A 21,777-nucleotide genomic window follows, 5' to 3' on the forward strand; every position below is an offset into this window, starting at 1 on the left:
ATACCATTGCTGATTAGGACTCAAATAACTACAGCTAGTAAAAAATCCATGATTCTATGGTATATTGCTCTTTAAAAAAATTCAGAATAGCCTTTAAAACTTAAAATATATATTGGACGATAATTGATAAAATATTAGAGCAATAGTTTCTAGTTATTAATTGATTTTTTATTCTTTCTTTTGAACTTTCTATATTTTTTTATTACACAATTAAATCCAGACAAAAATCAACAATTATTTTTAAATTATTAATTATGCTATTTTACGTCGTTCCAAAACTTTACCAATGATGTGATTAGAACCCCTATTTTTGTTAGAATTAGCACCCGACCTAGTTATTCTACGTTTACATTCAATGGCTTTATTGATCGTTGTTTTCGGAAAATACTCAATATCAAATGGGATAACGAGCTTTACCTTGAAATTTATGGAATTCCCTTTGTATAAGGGTAGGAAATTATAACCGGAAATTTATTTGGCAGTACAATAATTTAATGATTGTAGATGTTTAAAATAAGTTTCCTTTATAGGCTTATTAACTGTTATTTTAAAACAGATATGTCGATGGTCTGAACAAGACATCTTATCGATCACATGACATTTTTTAACAGTTTTAGCCACGTATGTCATGGTCACTGTTATATCAGTTATCTCCCACAAAATTGTATTAAGTAAATATGACTAAAGTGTTTTCCAATATCCGAATGATGAATCTGTAACTAAATTAACACCTTTAGAAGATTGGCTTACATCAAGATTCACCAGGCTTAAAGGATTTATTGTTACGGTCATATAAAACAAAAATTTTTCTTATAAATGCGAATTGTTTATTACCGCTTATAAATATTAGAAATAATCAAAAACTTCTTAGTATAACACCGTATAATGTAACAGTAAACAAAGAATATCGTAAGAAGGTGCTGTGATAAAATAGATGTCAAGTTATTAGAACTGGAGCGGAACACATAGAGGAATCTCTGCAGCTTGACACGGAGGCGGAACTAAACATATTTCTAAAAATTCAAACGCAACATGGGTGAAATAAGAAAGGTCATAATATATTTTACACAACAATACTCTCAGGAAAATAAATAATAAAAATTTCTTTCCAAAATTTCCATAATAAAATTTTATCAATACATAATTAAAAAACCAATTTATAAAAGTAAATAAAAAATATGCATTAAATTTTTATTATAACGTCTATAAAAAGTAATCGTTGAAGAAATATTGGAGAACGATATTTTGAATGTGCCACATCATATCTAGTTTTTGCGGAAAATTGTAAACTACAGAGGAGAATTTGATTTGAAAACACAACAAACTTTGTTTGTATGTTTGTATGATTAAATATGCTGATTGCTGATCTGTGAGTTTAGGCTCTCAAGTATGCATTTTGCAACGATACATTGTTTTCCGGATATATAGGACATGAAAAATATTCATTTGGAAAACATTGTCAGCACAATTGTTGCTCCTATACATATAAAGTTGTCTCAAAGTATCTAACGACTTTTTTAAACTATCTATTGTCGATTCTACAAGTTTATCGCGAAAATAAAGAATGTTACACTACGATTGAATAATATACTAGTGAGTTTCCACTTTTCAGTTCTAGAAAACCTTTACATATATTGTCCCTTGATAATCTGACAGGTATGGGACCAAAGGGGTGACGGATTACCAAAAGTGTCTGGATTACCGAAAGTGATTATATATTTGGCATCGTTTTGCTAGCAATAGTCTACAATATTCTTAAATTTTATGAGTAAAATGCTACCCAGATTAATATGCAAATGAAACATCCATTTCTGCTAACTAAAACATGTTTATTAAAAGAAATATAGAAGCTAATAAATTTAATGTACATAAAGTGTGTAAATAATAACTTATAAACATTATGATATGATATAAAGATGAAGACTTTGAAGAAATCTTTGATTTGCTCTCTCCTCGCACCTACGCATCAAACCAGCCAATGTAGCATCATCACAGTTGACGGTGAAAGATTTTTCACCCTGTGCTTTCTGGGTCACGTGCTCATCAGATTCTGTCATTTCTTTAATTATTTCTTCATCTGTTAAGTCAGCATTGAGATTGTCATCTAAAATCAACTCTTGTAAAGATTATCTTGATTCTGATGAATTAGTCATATCGTTGCAAATTTGAAGGGCAGCATCCAGTACAGGTTGATCATTGGATTCTTTGTTAACTTCTATTGGAAGGAGTGGGTTGTTGGGCCAAATATTCTTTCACGATTTAATCAGTGTAGTAGGCTTGACTTACTGCCAGGCAAACGCAGCGTTGATAATTGCATCCTTGATGTTAAATTTTTTCAAAATTGAAGTGATGTCAGCATTAGGCTGACTTATAATATCCACAAGGCGTTGTTTCTTGTAGTGTGTCTTGGGAGTTTTAATAACGTTTTGTTCCATGGGCTGAATTAATGCAGTAGTATTTTTTGGTAAGTATATTGCCTTGAGATATCCATCGACAGTTTCGATTTTTAATTATTCGTCCTTATCAGGATGTCCTGGAGCATTGTCTATAAAGAGTAGGGCTTTCACTGACAGATTCTTTTTTCTTAGTTTATCTTTAACTTATGGGACAAAGCTGTTCTTGTACCAATCCAGAAAAACTTCTTTTGTCACCCAGGCATGGCTTTGTCACATGTACGTAATTGGTAGCTTCTCAATTTTAACATTTTTGAAGGCACGAGGTTTTTTAGACCTACCCACGATTAGTAATTTTAATTTGTGGGATCCTGATGCATTCGCGTGTGCCATGAGATTGAGACGTTCTTTCTGAAGTTTTCTACTAAAAACTTTTTTTTCGTCTAAAGTGACAAATGTCTTTATTGGAAGTTGCAGCCAGTTTAGACCGGTTTCATTAGCGTTATAAAATTGTTCAGGAATTAGGTGTAATTCGGTGATCTTTTTGCTCAAATTCTGAATAAATTCAGATATCTCAGACTCATGTGCACTCAACTTCTCTCCACTCATCTGCAAAAATCGTATTCCGTACCGGTTTTTGAAGTTTTCGAACCAACCTTGACTAGTACAAAAATCAATTTTCTTTGTTAATTCCTGATAAAAAAAATTGAGTTTTATTTTTTAAAATGTCACCTGAAATAGGAGCTTGTCTGCTTCGTTGTTGCTTAATCCAGATGTGCAGAGCTTCTTCAACATCAGAAAATTCACTCATTTTAGGGGTATTTCTGTCCTTAGAATCATTCTCTGCAGATTTCATAAATTTTTCGATTTTGTCTTTGTTTTTTATAATGTCGTGCACTGTAGCTCGTCCAATATCATAGAATCTAGATATCGCAGTCGGAGTTTCACCACACTCGCATCTCTTAATAATATCCCATTTATTTTTTAGAGTCAGCGTTTTGTGCTTTCATTTTGAACTGTGCTCGCCATTTAACTGAACTTTCTAAACGAATTAAAAAAAAGTTATTTCTTATTACTGTAGGTATCCAAAAACCCTATCGAGATGAACTGCTCACGGAAAACACACGAAATGAAGCATCCGGTCGGTAAGAATGAGATGCATGTGTAGTTATACAAATCGTGTCGGATTGCAAAAGGTCGGATTATCAAGGGTGTACTGTATTACATATTTTGAATATAACAAAGTAGCCTCTAAGCTCGTTATCCATCTTGTCAAAATGGGTTTCAAAAGCAACGATGTATTATGAGCTTTCAAAAATATTTCTAACATTCAGTAATTCATTTGCCATTACAAATTGACCGCTAGCAATTGATTCGGTTCTAAAAATCATACGAACAAGCTGAATTTTGCCGAAAATATCAATTTTATGACGCTAAAAAGTTTACCACTTTTACCCCTGGGCTTTCCCTCAAAACCCTCCACGTAGAGCGGTAAAACGAAAAAATATCGATTTACCAAGAATATGTACGCCATAGAAAAAAATGTTTCAAAATAAAAAAATGTAGCTCTGAAGTTTTTGGCCTTCAAATACTGATACTTACGCATTTTGCAGTCTTCAATAATCACTTATACCAAACAATTACTTGTATACTATTTAGTATTCAAGGTTCTAGCATCATCTAACTAAATCTTAGTAACACGTCCCTTTTTTCCAAAAAAAACTCGTGACCATTTCTTTGTCAACGCTACGAACGCGCGGACTACTGTTTTGGTTTTTTTGCAGCAGTCAAATTATGACGAATCCAACAATTGCACATCTTTCTCACTGCCAAATGATTAAATGTCGAACTGCTTTAATCATGCCACGTACAGCATCATTTTTTCCGAGACAACAACCGGACGACCTACACGGAATTCATAGCTTCCCGCTTGAATTTTTCAAATCATGTGAAAAGTTGATGGGTCTGATGCTTTATCGCGAAAACCATAACGAAGTCGATCGACCCATTGGTGTTTAGTTAGATCAACTTTAAAATTATATAAAATGATAGCACGGAAATTTTTACTACTTAGAGATTTCCATTACATGGAGGAAGAAGAAGAAAACCTGGAAGACGAAAGAAATGAGGTAAGGGGAGCAGACGAGAGGGAAGAAGAACCACCAACGATTCTTGAAGTCTAGCCAGAAACAAATCACCCAGAATAGATAATCTCCCAGCTGAACTATATAAAGAAGTGGACCATGATACCGTAATGGCATTACAGCAGCTGATAAAAGAAATATGGACACAGAAATCCCTCCCCAATGATTGGAATATTGGAATACTTTGCACCATACAAAAAAAGGAGATATCTTTGAATGCTCTAACCACATGCTTTGAATGCTTCTAAATGCAGCGTATAAAATATTTTCCACAGTACTATGTCACCGTATGGCACCATATGCAGAACGGATAGTAGGAAAATGCCAGGCTGGTTTCAGAAGTGATAAATCGACAATTCATCAGATTGCAACCCTGAAACAGTTGGTAATCAGTTGGTAAATTTAACAAAACTAACTCTTGAAAAATTTGAAAGTAGAGTATGAATTCAGGGGGAACCACCCCTCCTGTATATTTACTGTTAAATCTGGCTCTGGAAAAAGTAATACTTATGTCACAAATCACAACCATTGGAAAACGCTGTACGAAAGGCGTATGTAGCATTAAAAGAATTGGCTACAAAAATGGGTTTAATAATAAACACCAACAAAACGAAGTATATGAAAATAAGCACGCAACCATAAATCCTACGACCACTTATTCTAGAAAACGACGTCATCGAAGCAGTGAACGAATTTGTATACCTGGGAGCGCTCCTTAACACTGAAAATAATACTACCGCAGAGATAAACCGCAGAATTTGCACGGCCAACAGATGCTATTTTGGGCTCAATCTCCTCATTAAATCCACAATTATATCGAGAAATACAAAAATAAAACTCTACAAAACAATAATAGGCTCAGTCCTAAGATAGGTTCAGAGACCTGGGCTCTGTCAAAAAATAATTAAAACATGTTAGGATGTTTCGAAAGAAAAGTACTAAGACGAATCTATGGAGCAGTGAATGACAATGGAGTGTGGAGAAGACCCATTAGTCAGAGAAGAAGAAGAAGACCCAGAGCAAGGTTCCTTGATAACATCGATGAAGACATGAGAAATATGGGAATACGTGCTTGGCGCAGAAAGGCGATGGATAGGGAAGACTGGAAAGAAATTCTTGAGGAGGCTAGGACACACGCAGGGTTGTAAAGCCAAAATGATGATGATGTATTTTGAATCTATCAATGTTGTTTACTATATACTATAAGAAATGTTAAAATTTTTATGAGTATTATATTTACAAAGTCGAATATGTGAAAATTTGAATATGTGAACCTGGAGATTTACGGGAAGAATTTAAAGATCCTGAAGCACTGTTCAACGTCCATCCTGCGCTAGCACATGAGAGATATATTCCAAGTGATATTAAAAGATCTATACGCCCAAAAAGGATCAACCGAAGCTCCATTGGCTTTCCGTTCTTTATAATATGATTTAAATAACATTGTTTAAGATTCTCCAGCTTTTCATATTTTTTAAACATTGATGCAATTGCCATATTGCATATTACACCTATTACACTAATAACATTGATTTGCTTTGTCTGACTAAAATGTATTCATTCAACAAATCGTTTTTATTCACATAACTCCAATTTAGAAAACTAGGTATTAATTTCGTTGAAGCAAACAGTTAGTGAAGCGTGAATATAAATAAAAGTGAAATGCTGCACTTCAATAAATAACGGAGTACCTATCAGAAATATTTGTAAAAAACTGTGAAAGTATATTTAAATGGTCTTATTTGCATGAAAATAATTTCATTTAAAATTGTGGCATCTATTTACCAATTGTCTAAAGCAAAACATTAAAAACAGGAGCCAAACACTGATTTATAACAGTATTTGTAAGTTGTACTATATTAAAATGGGTCCAGTTGAATCTTCTATTATTCTGTGGTTTTCAAGAATTTTTTCAATGAAATATCAGTTGCAGGGGTCGATGTTTTACCAGGGGCGTAACTACCGCCGTATTAGCCGTATCAATTATCGTACAGGGACACCTGTACCTCATAGTCTGCCAGAAGTTAGAAAAGATCACACCTAAAATCAAAATAAAAGGAAGAATAGCTTAATATCTCTTCATCAGATCGAGGAAATTTTGGTAGCAGCCTCACCGAATACGAACAAAAAATTATTTTTAAATTGGTTCCATTTAAACCAGAAGGGCCGTTTCCAAAGGATCCACAAACAAAGCGAGCTTTTTGAATTAATTATTATGGTTATGGCTGTGTTATTAATATTTTGAACTTGAACAAACCATATTGTCATTTCTTTTGGTTATTAGCAGATTGTCGAAGTAAATTATATTGTTCGGTATGGGTTGACGGTGCTTCTGTTAGAAGCAATTTCTCCCAATGTATACATAAGGCGCACAGGGAAAAAACCAGATGTCACATTTTATTGAAAATCTCGGTAAAGGCGTCATTGAATTCTTTGAATGACGACCTATATTTTAGAGTAGGACTGAAACTGGGAAAAAACTACCGTAGTATGGCGTAAAACAATGTCTAAAATATAGCGTACCAAATAAAAACCAGCTTAGTGCAAACGTCCAGGGGAAAAACCAGCGATGTCATGTAAAAAAATCGGCTGATGGAAACGTGCCACTCGTGCCAGTATTATTGTAACCGCAAAAGTGTAAGTTCTTGTTTGTTTGTGTGATTATTAATAAACGATTATGGCTAATAGTGATTCGGAGGGGTCCGTTGAGAACAAAATTATGCCTTAAAAAAAAAGAAAGACTACCGGCCAGATTTCAGAGGTCTCTAAAATGTTATCAACTCATGAAGCTGGACAGCTTTGTAACTGATTAAGGTTGAAGCGCTTTGAGGTACTGAGGCGCAAAGAAAAGAAATATTGAAAAATTTTAATGCTCTGCGCTCTCACGACGAGCAAAATTATTATTTGGCTGGTTTATTTACGGTCTTACCTGTCCAGCATAGAAGGCCTCGTCGAAACGAGAATACCGCCAATTTCCATGATGCAAGTTATGCATATCGAGTTTGAGTTCGCGATTGTGATATTCCAGTGTGTGCCAAAGCTTTTTGTTTCATTCATGGGGTTACAAAAATAAAATAAATTATATAAAGGAAAGCTTCAAACGAAGTGGTACAGCTCCTGTCAACAAGCTCCTGAGGACAGACGTAGACAGCATCGTCCAACACATAGGAAGCTGGACGACTTAACAAAAGGTTTGGTATGTGACCACATCAAATGTTTTAAGGGTCTTCAGTCACTATAGTCTGAAGATAAAAAAAAGACTTTTTTACCAGAAGAGCTCACAATCAAAAAAATGTTTAACCTCTTTAAAAGAAAAGCATTTAAATGCTTAAGTCTCATATGAAACTTACAGAACAATTTTTAATAAGGAATCTAATATTGCTTTTGGATACCCCAGGAGTGACAGAGAGCGCAATGTGTGACGAATTTCGAATTAAGCTTAAAAGTTTGACTGATACTGATGAACTTAGACGATTAACTGTTATGACCGATTTGTATAAAAGAAATGCTGACGCATTCTATTCAAGGTAAAGGCAAAGCAAAAAATCTGCAAAATAAAAGCAACAAAAAGAAAGCCATCTGCATTGATTTTTCAAAAAATGTTTTAATTCCAAAAATTGCCACTAACGATGTGTACATTGAACTTCTATATCTGATGAATAATCAATAAATGTTCCTCGCCTTCATCTACTTCGAGCCATTTTAAAACGTCTTCCTCACCTACATGTTCTCCTGTCATTATTTTGTATTTTCCTACAGAAATCAAGAACTTTCAACCCATCTAAATATATGTCTACATCTTGCCTATCAAACAAATTCTTCCAACCATTTTGTAAAGTTTGCTCTTTCACCTCTTCCCATGCTGCAGCAAAATTGAAAATTTTTGATTTTAAATTGTAAGACATTAAATTTTTTAAAGTACGCTGCCCTCTTGTATCTTCTGTATCATTTTCATCGTGCAATACAACCATAACTTCGTCTAAAAACTTTCTGCGGTATATTGGTTTGGTGACGAAAATGATTCCCTGATCCATAGGTTGAATAAGGGATGTTGTATTTTTTGGCAAAAGCATACAGCTACAGTAGTTGCCATCTTCTGAACGTAAAATATTTTCAGAGGGGTGAGCAGGAGCGTTGTCTAATATCAATAGACATTTCACCTCTTCTGGCGATATTCCCAGTTCCTTTTCTTGAAATGTTCTGACCGAAGGTAAAAATTCTTTAAAGAACCAATTTTTGAATATCTCTGAGGTGAACCATGCCTTCTTAGAGTTATAATATCACACGGGCAAATTATGAATTATATCTTTTAAAGCTCTGGGTTTACGAGATTTGCCAACCATGACAGGAGTCAGTCTATGCGATCCATGCATGTATATGCAAAGCAGTGCCGAAATCCTGTCCTTGCTGATTTTTCTTCCAGGATTCGATTTTTCATATTTGGAAGCTTGTGTGCTTTCAGGCAAAGTACGACATAACAAACCAGTTTCGTCAGCATTGTAAATCTGATATTCTAATAGCATTTTGTTACTTATATGTTCTATTACTTTTTGCCTAAAAGATTCAATTTCTTTTGGTGCACTTGAAGCTTCGCCGTCAATTGTTTTATTCATAATTCCATTCCTTTTGCGAAAGCGCCTTAGCCATCCATCACTTGCTCTGAATGGTATGTCCATATGATTTGCTAAATTGCAGCAGATTTCAATTCGACCGCCCGGACCGGGACCCCACTAGAACGTTGTTGGCGTTGTTGTGAAGTTTCACGAGCCAATTTCATTCGTTTTCTGGGATTCCTGTTCTCTACTACATCACACATTAATGCAAAACTTGATTGTAATCAAATATTTAATTACAATCAAATACGTCACAGCAGTTTTCAAAATTATTAAAAATTGCTTATTATTATTATTGATTTGTAAATAAAAACATGAAATTAACACCAGAAAGAGTTTAATTATGGTTTATTTTAAATTAAAACGCAAAATAATAAAATTGAATAAAACAAATCTGCCGACATAAACTCAAAATGTGACGTATTTGATTTTAATTAAATATTTGATTACAATAAAGTTTTGATTAGCGTTCGAACAATCGGCCCTAGGTGTGTTCATTCACATCGAGTAAATAAATAAGTCAAAGTGTTGTAAACACCCATATATAATCATAAAAACCCACACATATTATATCAGGGAATCCCCTAATATGTGCTATTGCTACGAGTAAGAAATTTATATCTCATTCCCATGTGTGTAGAAAGATGATAAAATAAAATATTGATGATTTTACATTATCTATGTTTATGATAAAATATTATGTTTCTCTTAGGAATGCTTTATTTATTTCTCAGCTAAGAATACATACATATGACTAATTCGAAAAAATGCGTCCTGATTATGCTATAATAAACATTTTGCTGAAATTCTTTGTAAAATACAGTGGTATGGGACGGTTTCAGCATTTATAATATTAACAGGACGTTTTTAATTCTTTTTTATATTTGACCGGATTTTTGGTCCGTTATATCCGAAGTCCGTTATATCGAGGTTTTACTGTACTATAAAATAAACGTCAATTGTCTATGTATGCCTTTAATGTACATGTCCTCTCTTCTGGTCAGTCTATTTTCTATATCTATCATGAAGGAATGGCTAAAAAAGGATCAAACGAAGTTGCAAATCTTCTGTGACTCTGCCGGTCACAGACTCTGATAAAACTGATTGTTGACCAACTAACTGAGCTTTACCAGCTAACCTGCCTTACCTTTTCTCTTCGAATGGCAGAGTTAGGTGGAAAATTGTTTTCAATCCCCGAGTGAACAGTTTTGAAGTGGCGTTAGATGTTCCCTTTTTCCCTATCGAAATCCTTGCGTTGTATAACAAACACATACATTTGTCTCTCACTTCAAAGTCACTACATAAGTTTTTAGTTTTTTACTAGAAATAACAAAGCACTTACTAGCGCAAGTCACAAGTCAAGTAAACCACACCCCACACCACAGTTGCAGAATAGAATGTAAAAATGTAATGGTGGCTGGAGTCACTGTTATCTGGCAACGTAAGGTCTTGATCGCGTACAAAAGAAGTACGAGCACGTGGGCGTCGCATGCTTGAACTACGAAGTGCCCAGAGGTAGCAGACAGACGTGATGAGTGGCGCTGTCGCGTCAAACAACGCATCAGTACCTCAAAAGTAGTAGTTTATGCTTTATTTTATTGGACAATGCAAGAGGTTTTTATTAATAAAAAATTATTTTATTTACACATCATGAGTACCTCGGTATCTCGCGATCGATAGTTTGGCGACCGCTGGTCTAGAGACATAAATCATAACGTAGGCAATGCCGCAAAACATTCGGGATATTCCTACATTCCTAGGCTGTGAATTATATTAGTGAGGGAGCTTACTGACACTTATATGTTAGTTATTGTTTGTATAGTTAGAATGGAAACAAAATTAATGTACTTACGTTTATACTCATAAAGAATAAAAACAAGTGCAAGATGCTTATTTAATAAAACACAAATTTCCTTAAAAAATACTAATGTTTATTTAAAAATATTTATAATCTTCTTAAAATCTAATCGTTAGAAAAACCCCAAACTTTTAAGCTCCCAGCATCTCTTTTTCTATCGTAACTGTCCTTATCGTCGCAAGCGTAGGCTAAAAGATAACTGGATGGATGCCACGCCACTGTAAACGTCGCAGATTCGACTGAGATATCGGCTATTTTATCTCCGGTTTCGACAAATCCGATATCGATTATTAAGTCTTCTGAGGCGGAAGCTAATAGCTGTCCATCATGACTGAATGAAATTGTTCTGACTGGCCAATCCATCCTAAACAAACGATAAGAATGGTTAAAATAGATTTCTATATAATAATTAAACTTCTTGAACATACATAAATTGTCAAATTATTGTTTATTTTATCGTTGTAAACGGTATGAACGCTTATTAAAATATTGTACATCACAAATACTATATCTCACCCAACACATAAAGACAAATAGAAAAGACATCATGAATCAGGGGCAGTATTTGTATATCTCACAATACCGAAAACATCAGGAAACTTTTGTTTGATTTTTGTCTATCTAATCGAAAAGAATAATCCAATTGAGGCTCCAACACTATATAACGTATATATCGACGATCAACTCGTATTAGTAGGTACTAGAACTTTCATCTCTGCCGATGATACAGCTATTGTTACGCAAGCAGAAACTTATCCCAAAGTGTAGGCAACACTAAATGACGCCTTGAAAACGATGATAATCTATCTACCTCCCACTAAATCCTGGAAAAACTTAATTTCGTAATAGAGAAGCATCCACAAAACAAAGCATTCTCTGCAAAATTGTTAACCAAAAGTGGGTTATGTTCATCACTTAACTTTACCTGATATCAAAAGAGAAGTTCAATGACATTCACTCCATGATCACTATCCCTCAGAACAAAGATTACACCAGAACAAGATACACTAGAAATAACTCGTCCTGCCAAATGGAAAGAAACTATTCCTTGACATCTAGAACCTCAAGAAGAACTCTTATCGGGTAGCAACCTTCGCTATCCTGAGTTGAGAATTCTCAATTACTACCAAGTGTAAAAGCAACCTGGAAAAAAGATGAATGTTGACCTGCTGACTCAGTTACCTTACATGGAGCTAAACCTCCTGCATGTAACTGATACAGCCCTTCAGATCACCCTTTGTAGATGGATAAGCTTTGAACTGGCATCACACAAGTATACTCATTACACGGTCTCTCTGTTGAACCTGTTTAATGGTCAAGAGCCTTTGTTTTGGACTTTGGTGGATCTTATAAGTCAGATATTTGATCTTTTTAATTATCTCCTGAATTATTATATGAAAATACAAGTCTCATATATCTTCTGTTTGTATGCCTGTACTACCAGCATTAAAACGGATATGAAACCATTAACTTATTTGTTCTGGATGCAAATAAAATCGACCCAGTGACCCAATAAAATAACTACTTTGACTTCTGTACAATCTTTGTTACACTAAAGTCGCATTCAGAGATCTCCATGAACTTTCTACCAAACTTCTTCTCATCTGAATGTGGTGAAATTCACTTTTAAAATGTCACTGTCAAACTAACTCCAAAACCTCACAAGATATTAAATATACAATTTTCAAAATGCTAATTGGAAAAATACCTGAATTTTAGGTTTAAAAACCAAAGGAAAACTTCTACAGAAAAGAGACCTAGCAGAAACAACAATACACATTGTAATCCATGCGTTTATGTTTTTCCCAATTTCCATAGAGCACATAGAGTACATAAAACTAACTAAAAGAAAACAAGTAAAGTCTGTCTCATATTCGTTTACTTATATTTATTTTTTTTTTTTAATTTCTTAAATTGAATTTGGTTGTGTCCATAATGATCTAGACTACTTTACAAACATTATAATAGTGAAAAAATAATACCCTTACCTTGTAAAGACTCGTTTACATGCTAATTCATTTATATCCCATAAAGATACCAAAGCATCAGCACTTCCAGTAGCAAAGTACTTTCCTGTTGGATCAAATTCGATGCAAATACAAGTTCCTGGATGGGCCTTCAAAATATGCTGACGTTTTAGGTCAGGGTAACTAGAAATTAGATTTTTATTTTAAAATATACATGTGAAGCATCAACAACTGTTTTGTAACATTAATTATACACATGTAAGCAACAACAACAATGTAATAAGATAACTTGTGGGCATAACATGAAACATTCAAGTTTTAATGTGGTAAATATGGAAAGAAAAATCAATAATTCATCAAAGTGCATATATGTGGCACATGGTTTATTCTAAATTTAAAAATAAAAGGTTGTAGAACATGAAAGGAGACTGTTGACATATGACAGATATCTGAACAAAACAAAAATCTGTACTTACACACTATGAGAAAAAAAAACTAATTAATTTAAAATGGGTTAGGTAAATGAATGTACCTTAAAATATGAACACATCCTTGACCATTAGTCAAGAAAAATAAGTCACTGGAATTATTCCAAGATATCTCGTTTACTTCAAAATGAAACTGTTCCTCGGCCTGTATAGTATAGGTTCTAGCATCGATAAAAGTAACCAAATCTTCTTTGTTGCCTACAGCTATAGAATTGCCGTTTGGAGACCAAGTTATGTTGATATTTTCACCCTTTGTCATAATAGTATTGATGCATTTTTGAACTCTCGTATCCCAGATTCGTACAGATCTATCACCGCTGGCAGTACTAAGAAGATCTGGATGAGACTGATGCCAACAAAGCTGGTCAACTGATCCTCCATGGCCTTTGAACACATATTCCTTGTTCTACAAATAAAAAACAATGATAATTAAAATATAAATATGGTTTTGAATTGATTTTCTTGTTAATCTCTGTTCTTAAATGCACATATTATCTACTACTATATCATTATATAAACTGACATTTATGAATAAGTCATATAGTAAAAGTGCTTCTAATTGGGGGAGTTATCTGAGACTGAAAGTGTTTATTTTCATCCAAAATGCATGTTGTTGGCACAAATTTTTGAAATATTTGTCACAAATAACTCAAAAACTTTTTATTTTGTAGAAAATCTATTCTGAACAAAAATTAAGCTTAAAAAATAACAAAGGGGTCATATTCTTTTTATTTTTGTATTGGCAATACCAATTGAGTTATGCCTCAGTGAAGGTAGCTTTTTTTCACTTTTAAATGAATTTGAACATTTCAATATTAAATAATGGAAAACAGTCAATTGTTTGAGGAAATTTCATATAAACTTAAAAATAAAACCTTTAAGATTAGCTGATAAAAGTATTCAGCATGAAAACTTTTATCAGCTAATGTTAAAGTAATTCAGTACGCCACTAAAAAAAGCAGTGCATAAATAATTACTGCTGCAGATTAAACCATATAAGGAAATTGATTTTATGAATTAAAATATGTAACAGGATTTCTGCAATTTCTTTCTTTGTTTTGGCAGGGCAATGTGGTCTATTTGGCAATTTAAAAACGGTCAACTCTTTTATTATGTTATTGGTTTTTCTGTTTTTAAGTATATGTTTTTAAAGTGCTTTAATTAATGCTGTATGCATAAATATAAAAGGTATATTTGAATAAAGTAAGGTGGTTGGTTCCAGAGGGGAACATTACTTTACTTTAGTTATCTAAAATTAATTAATAAACTATATAATATCTTACCAGTCTATCCCTGTCCAATGTATATACACAAACAGATCTATCAAAAGATCCTGACGCTAACCTCTTGCCATCACAACTCCAACCGACAGAATGGACTTTAGACGAATGACCAACATGTTCTTTGTATTTATTATGACTTTTAAAATAAGATTGAAATTCTTCAATTTTGGTTTGGTATTTCTTTGCCGTATGGCCCATTTTTAAAATCTTTTTGGCCGACTATTTAAATCGTAAACCTCTTCAGACTGGTAAACATAAATATAACCAAAATAATTCTTCTTCTTTTTTTTTCGCTTTTTAGATAAATCACAGTATAGATAACAACTATACTGTGTTGTTGTCTATCAAGGTTAGTAGATATTTAAGTTCTACTTAAAATCTACTAACTTTGGTTGTCTATACTGTGGATAAACGCATAAAAGAAATGGTTATGGTTACTTTGGTACATATGGCGAACTGCATTTTCAGAACAAACTAATTATTTCATATTATCTAATATCCTTATGATCATATTTTACATACAGGGAAAGAAACATAAACCAAATAAGAAAAATGTTATCTGATAGAAATAAAAAAAAACTATAATTCTAATGTGGATGATATAAAAAAATAAAAAAAAAACGGAATGATTACTATAGCTAAAATTATGGTGTTTCCTTGGATTTATTTGTCGGTTTACGGTCTACGATATGGTGGAAAAAATATTACCATTATAATCAAGTAAAATCGTCTGCAGTGGGCGTCCTGTCCACTATATTAACAATACTGAATAGCACCATTATAAGCACAGTAATTTTGTGCTTCTCCAGCATGCGTTTTACAATTTCGTAATTTGTAAACCAATTATCCATGGTTATATTTCTAGACGATTCAAACACAGGCTGACATATTCTGTCCAGTAAATCGGTGGTTCTAGTACTAACGCGATATGGTCCTGGAAGCTGAGCTCCAACGTATACTTCCATATTTACCGGGTAAAAAAATTTGGTGTCCACTCAGGAAAATATTTTTATGCCATATTTGGCTGGCTTATTCGCGATGTACATGCGGAATACGCAACGTCCTCGGAATGCAAAGACCATTTCGTCTAATGTCAAGTAAGATCCAGGAATGTAAGTAAGTTTGCATTTCTGATTAAATTGATCAAAAATGTTTCTTATTGGTACAAGTTTGTCTATGGTTCTTCTTTCTTCTCTAGTATTTACGTCATCAAAACGCAAGCAACGTAGCAAGAATACAAATCGCCTATGAGCCATAGTAGCTCGAAACACCTCTTCGCCTGTTCCATAAGTAGCCCAAAATTCTTTGCAGTTTTGGCGACTTGTTTGAAAACCCCAGCTAGGTACTTATAATATACCAATTAACGCCTTTATTTCCACAGTATCTGTATATATGGCCTCATTCGGATCTGCATAATTGTTTCTTAGTTTAGAAATAAATATGTTTGTGTTTTGTACAATGGTTTCAAGAATAATATCATCAATAAAACATTTCCAACACTCTAAAGGATCAACTGCTTGACGAGCATTTCCTTTTGAACCTGATAAGTATGAAATTAGAACTTCTTGTCCGAACATTTTTTGGAGGCGCATGTTCTCTCCAGGATATCCTACCTTCTGCATAATAAAAGAGCCGCCGGTTTTCAGTATTTGTTTCAAAGTATTTTGAAGTTGTAGGTTTTCTCCCAATCCTTCCTCCAATTTTTCCTCCCATTCTCCTTCTGTATCTTTTTTTTTCGTCTTTATAGAGGGATTTTATCTTTATGTCTTTATTTCGTCTTTTTTTATTTATCTCCTTCTGTATCTGTGTTCTGGTCACTTTCTTTACACCTTTCTGATTCTGGCTCGCTTTCCAAATCAATATTTTCTTCTTCTACTTCATCATAGAGCTGTTGTAATCTTTAAATTTCTTTCAGATAAGGATCCATCACTGAAATCTGAAATACGAGAGAAAAAAATTAAAGGCTGGAACATTATTATATTTATATAATTATACCATAGGAATTAAAATACTTACTTTATGTAGGTTATACTTCACAAAAAATAGGAAAATAAATTTACTTGTCGAACTCACAAAAGTTACTCGAATAGTCGGGTAGAGTCTGACAGACCAAAAGTGCAAATAACTAGCGAACTACACTAATGCAAACCCCGTTGTTCACTGTTGTTCGACATGTGGACGGAAAGGTACTGACGAACGCAGCGCACTCCGACATAAAATAAGCAGTGAGGATTAGAAATAAATTATCGTTGGTCTCACAGGCCCCACCCGACTACTCGAGGTTAATAAACAATGAAAGTATGATTTAAAGAAAATAATACATATTAGATATCTTGATTTCTATTGGTCATAGAAGGTTCGTTTTTTAAAGATTGTAGTTTTTACATCATCTTTTCAGTGAGCCTACTTACAATCGCGTGACATAAAAAATATCAACGTTATTATAGATGTTTATAAGCTAAAAAATCAGCTCTTTCTTAAACGGTTTTGTAATAACAGTTGTGATAAAATGTTGGTTTTTTTTAATATATCTCGTAATTGAAACCTCAAACAATCGATGGAGATCTGTTAAATACCTCTATAGTCACTATTTAGGCAAGTATAGTTGTTTAAATAATCCCTTTTCGGGATAAACAAATTGAATAACTGACAAAATATTTAATCGATCTAGTTGAGATTTGGCACACTTCAATAACTCATTAATTGTCATAATGTTATGCAGTTATATTACATTTCATTATGCACAAAACAAAGTTATTAACACTTATAAATTACTGCAAAAATAAGGATTTTTGCAGTTATCTCAGTCAAGTGTTTGTGTATTTTAATTTAGAAATTCACAAATCAAAGAACTTTTTAAGATCTACAACTTTTATTTGAACCATTTTTCTCTAAACTGTATAATTTTTGTTCACATTTATGTTTGTTAAAAAAAAACACAGCAAAATCAGCTGTACGTCGTCATGGATTTTTCATCAGCTATCCCTCATATTTAGAACCTTCAAAAACTTGTATAAAATTTTTAAATAAAATCAATGATTTTTTCACAGATTAACTGGGGTAATATTTTTTCGACATATTTAACAAATCAAAATTAACGAATTCAATTTATCTGTTTGCCTTCCTTTCATTAGTTTACACGCCGGCTTATTTTGAAACCGAAATCCAACAACACAACAAATTTATATTTGCCAAAAAATCTGCAGACTTACGCTTTTGATTATTTTTGTTAATTAGAAATAGTATCGATCGTTTTATCGCACTAAAAGTGACTCAAAAACATCACAATGTCATTAGAGTGGTATTATTGCTTTATTTATTTTCAGATTTAATGCCACTTCACCATTATATTATTAATTTTAGTCGATTGTGTAGTTTTAGAGATTGAACACGATATGAGTTTAACATTTCGTGTAGTAGAAGTTTTTTGTTTACCTGGAAAACTTTAAACATGTACGATCTAATTTTGAAGTAAGTAAGCTTCCTTGTCATCGCTCCTTCTTATCACTAGGTTTTTAGTTTATTCTTCAGTGCTTCTTTATTCAGTGACATACTCTTCCAGTGTGTACTTTTCTTTAGAAGTTCTTGTAAATCCTGTAACTTATTTACAAGGATAACAGTGTCATCACTCATCACCATTAAGATGTTGTTTATGTGTGTTTCATTATCTAATTAACCCACCATAACTAGCTTTTCACTATGAGGATCAAACTTAGATTTCCTTTTGTCTATAGGAATTAAATTATAAGCATTACAACCAAATACAGTTGTCTCTTGGTAATCTGACAGGGATACGACCAAAGGGGTGTCGGATTACCAAAAGTGCCCGGATTACCGAAAGTGATTATATATTTGGCATTGTTTTGCTAGCAGTGGCCTACAATATTCTTAAATTTTATGAGTAAAATGCTACTCAGATTAATATGCAAATGAAATACCCATTTCGGCTAACTAAAACATGTCTATTAAAAGAAATATAGAAGCTAATAAATTAGTGTGTAAATAATTACGTATCAACATTATACGTACTAATAACTATGTACTGTAAATACATACGTACTGTGCTCACACTTTGAATCTTTGATTGTCTTTTGCGTTTTCTTGTTTAGACAGTCTGTCATTGCTTGTTCTTGTATCTCCTTTAACATCTGGGATAAAGCTGTTCTTGTACCAATCCAGAAAAACTTCTTTTGTCACCCAGGCAGGGCTTTGCCACATGTACTTAATTGGTAGCTTCTCAATTTTAACATTTTTGAAGGCACGAAGTTTTTTGGACTTACCCACGATTAGCAATTTCAATTTGTGGGATCCTGATGCATTCGCGCATGCCATAAGATTGAGACGTTCTTTCTGAAGTTTTCTACCAAAAACTTTTTTTTCGTCTGAAGTGACAAATGTTTTTATTGGAAATTATCACCAGTTTAGACCGGTTTCATCAGCGTTATAAAGTTGTTTAGGAATTAGGTGTAATTCAGTGATCATTTTGCTTAAATTCTGAATAAATATCTCAGACACATCTGCACTCAACTTCTCTCCACTCATCTGGAAAAATCGTATTCCGTACCGTTTTTTGAAGTTTTCCTTGACTAGCACAAAAATCAATTTTCTTTGTTAATTCCTGATAAAAAAATGGAGCTTTATTTTTTAAAATGTCACCTGAAATAGGAGCTTGTTCACTTCGTTGTTGCTTAAACCAGATATGCAGAGCTTCTTCAACATCAGGAAATTCACTCATTTTAAGGATTTTTCTGTCCTTAGAATCATTCAACAACAATTCAATCAATCAACATTTTGTCTTTGTTTTTCATAATGTCGTACATTGTAGCTCGTCCAATATCACAGAATCTAGATATCGCAGCCGGAGTTTCACCAAACTCGCATCTCTTAATAATATCCCATTTATATTTTAGAGTCAGCGTTTTGTGCTTTCATTTTGAACTTGTGCTCACTATTGTACTGAACTTTCTAAACGAATTAAATAAAATTTTGGCACTACGTATTACTGTATCTAAAAACTCTATCGAACCGAAATGCTCATGGAAAACACACGAAATGAAGTCGGATTGCAAAACGTCGGAGTATCAAGGGTGCACTGTAATTTTTTTTTGCATATTTGGCTTTTCACCAAACAAATTTTAACAGATGTTTTATTATCAGGTAAAGTTCGAGTTTCAGTTCTATTTATTAAGTATGTTGCTACTCTCACAGCTTCACCCCACATGCTTTTATCTAAATTTGAATCAAAAATTAAACATCTTGCCTTTTCCATAATGGCCCTGTTAAAACGTTCAGGAATACCATTATCTTCTGGATTCCTAGGTATTATATACTAAGTTTTAATTCCATTATTTGAACATAACCTTTTAAAATCAATTGAGGAGTATTCACCTCCAATCTCACCGTATCCGTTCAATTTTTACATTAAATTTAGCAGTGACCATATCAATATATTCTTTAAATTTATCTATTACTTTACATACACCAGGTTTCACATACACCAGAAATGGGATACATTGTAGAGTGCCCTATTTTCCTATGCATTAGCACATTACGTTCAACAGCTGTGATTTGTGCTTCTGGTAGATATCGGCATCTGAATTTAACAATATACAATTTATTTCTTAACTCATCACATCATTTCCTTTCATTATGTTGACTCGTTGATCTTTGAATACAATTTGAAGATCTCCTTCTTTAATTTTCTTCATAGACATTAAATTATATGAAAGTTGATTACATATCCATACATTTTTTATCTCAATTTGGTTACCATTTACTGATTGTAGGTTCAAATTACCTTGTTTTATTGTCTCCAATGATTGCCCCTTCTTTGTTACATTTCTGTTATACATTACTTCCTGTATATTATCTAAAAACCTTTCAACATTCTTTGTAACTAAGTGATTTGTAGCGTCGTTGTCTGTTTTGGAATTTTTTCACCAGATTATGTGTTGCTAGCTAAGGTGGTTTCCTCTGTAGTCAAAAATGTTACCTTTTCACCATTTTCTGCTGGGAATGTCCTATTTCCATTTCTATTTTTCCAACACTGATAGCGCTTGTGCCCCATTTTTCCACAGTTATGGCATTATTTCTCACGTTACCATTACTGATTCCAGCTTTATTGTTCCATTTATTCCATGGCTGTTTATTTGCTACAAATGCAAAATCAAGATTAGTTTCACTATCATTTTTATTGTGCCTTGCCTCTTCCATTAGTAGCTTGTTTTTAACAAAGTCTAATTTAACTTTAGTTTCATCTTGACAAAACATAATATCAATTGCTATAGTAACTGCCTGATTGCTTCAGGCATTGCAGAGAGTAACTGTGATACAACTTCACTATCTTGTACTTGACCTCCTGCACTTTTAAGTTGCCATACTTCTTCTTAAAGTGCCTATCCGTTCCGGATGTTGGCGATCATCACGGCTATCTTTACTTTATTTATTGCAGCAAGTTGCCATACAGTTTGATTGAATTCTGTTAAAAACATATTTAAAGACCCTGATTTGATAGTAAAATTATTTCATATTTTATAGGTGAATATTCGATAGTGCAACTCCCATGGCAAGATTTTCATCTTCTGCATATTTTCCAGTCATATGATTTCTTTAAATATGGGACGAGAATTGTCTGTGTCGAGTTTTTTCTCCCTCTTTTATAAGAGCTTTGTTATTTAATGATCCTTTTTATTCTATTAAATCTAATGTTTCATCAAACATCCAGGAACATTTTTTTGTTGTTGGGTTTTATATTTTTTTAGATATAGATAGCATACTTTTTTCAATTTTGTTTTCCAGAGTTATTTGTGGTAGTATACACCCTGTATATTACTTCTTAATCTTTTAGTTTTCGAAAATTTTAATTGAAATAAAATTATTAACGATTTCCTTATCACAACTATATTGTTTTTAACATCATGGTTTGTGTGTTACAGCTGCATCACTTTTAACGATTTATAAATACGTAGAAAGCTAAACATTTTGATGACAGATTGTACATTAGTACAGAATTAGTAGTGAAAGATAAATAA

The 21,777-nt window shown here is 33.1% G+C and overlaps 2 protein-coding genes across 5 annotated transcripts in view; one reads left to right on the top strand and one right to left on the bottom strand.

Moving 5' to 3' along the window:
- Positions 1-21,777, top strand: part of LOC140436328 (uncharacterized) — a 38,230-nt gene that overhangs the window by 6,290 nt on the left and 10,163 nt on the right. Inside the window, exon 1 of one of the 4 annotated variants that reach the window (XM_072525047.1) lies at positions 18,079-18,217. The exons of the other annotated variants lie outside the window; for them this stretch is intronic. Within the exon in view, the coding sequence (XP_072381148.1) occupies positions 18,198-18,217 (20 nt within the window). The 5' untranslated portion in view covers positions 18,079-18,197. Of the gene's footprint in view, positions 1-18,078; positions 18,218-21,777 lie in introns of those variants that run through there. 4 annotated transcript variants of the gene reach the window in all.
- tex (THO complex 3 homolog tex) lies at positions 10,990-15,027 on the bottom strand. Its single transcript, XM_072524178.1, has 4 exons — positions 14,747-15,027; positions 13,508-13,869; positions 12,997-13,158; positions 10,990-11,372 (listed from the first exon to the last, which is right to left on the bottom strand). The coding sequence occupies exons 1-4, from the start codon at positions 14,942-14,944 to the stop codon at positions 11,114-11,116; spliced, it is 981 nt and encodes a 326-aa protein (XP_072380279.1). The 5' UTR covers positions 14,945-15,027; the 3' UTR covers positions 10,990-11,113.

This window comes from Diabrotica undecimpunctata, chromosome 3 (genome assembly GCF_040954645.1).
Source record: "Diabrotica undecimpunctata isolate CICGRU chromosome 3, icDiaUnde3, whole genome shotgun sequence".
Lineage (NCBI taxonomy): Eukaryota > Metazoa > Arthropoda > Insecta > Coleoptera > Chrysomelidae > Diabrotica > Diabrotica undecimpunctata.

Bases quoted from the DNA above. Each gene is read 5' to 3' on its own strand.
- tex (XM_072524178.1), bottom strand. From the start codon at position 14,944: ATGGGCCATACGGCAAAGAAATACCAAACCAAAATTGAAGAATTTCAA. The intron at 13,870-14,746 runs GTAAGATATTAT...TTTTATTTGTAG, and splicing joins CATTGGACAGGGATAGACTG to AACAAGGAATATGTGTTCAA. The intron at 11,373-12,996 runs GTAAGGGTATTA...TCGTTTGTTTAG, and splicing joins TGTAAACGAGTCTTTACAAG to GATGGATTGGCCAGTCAGAA.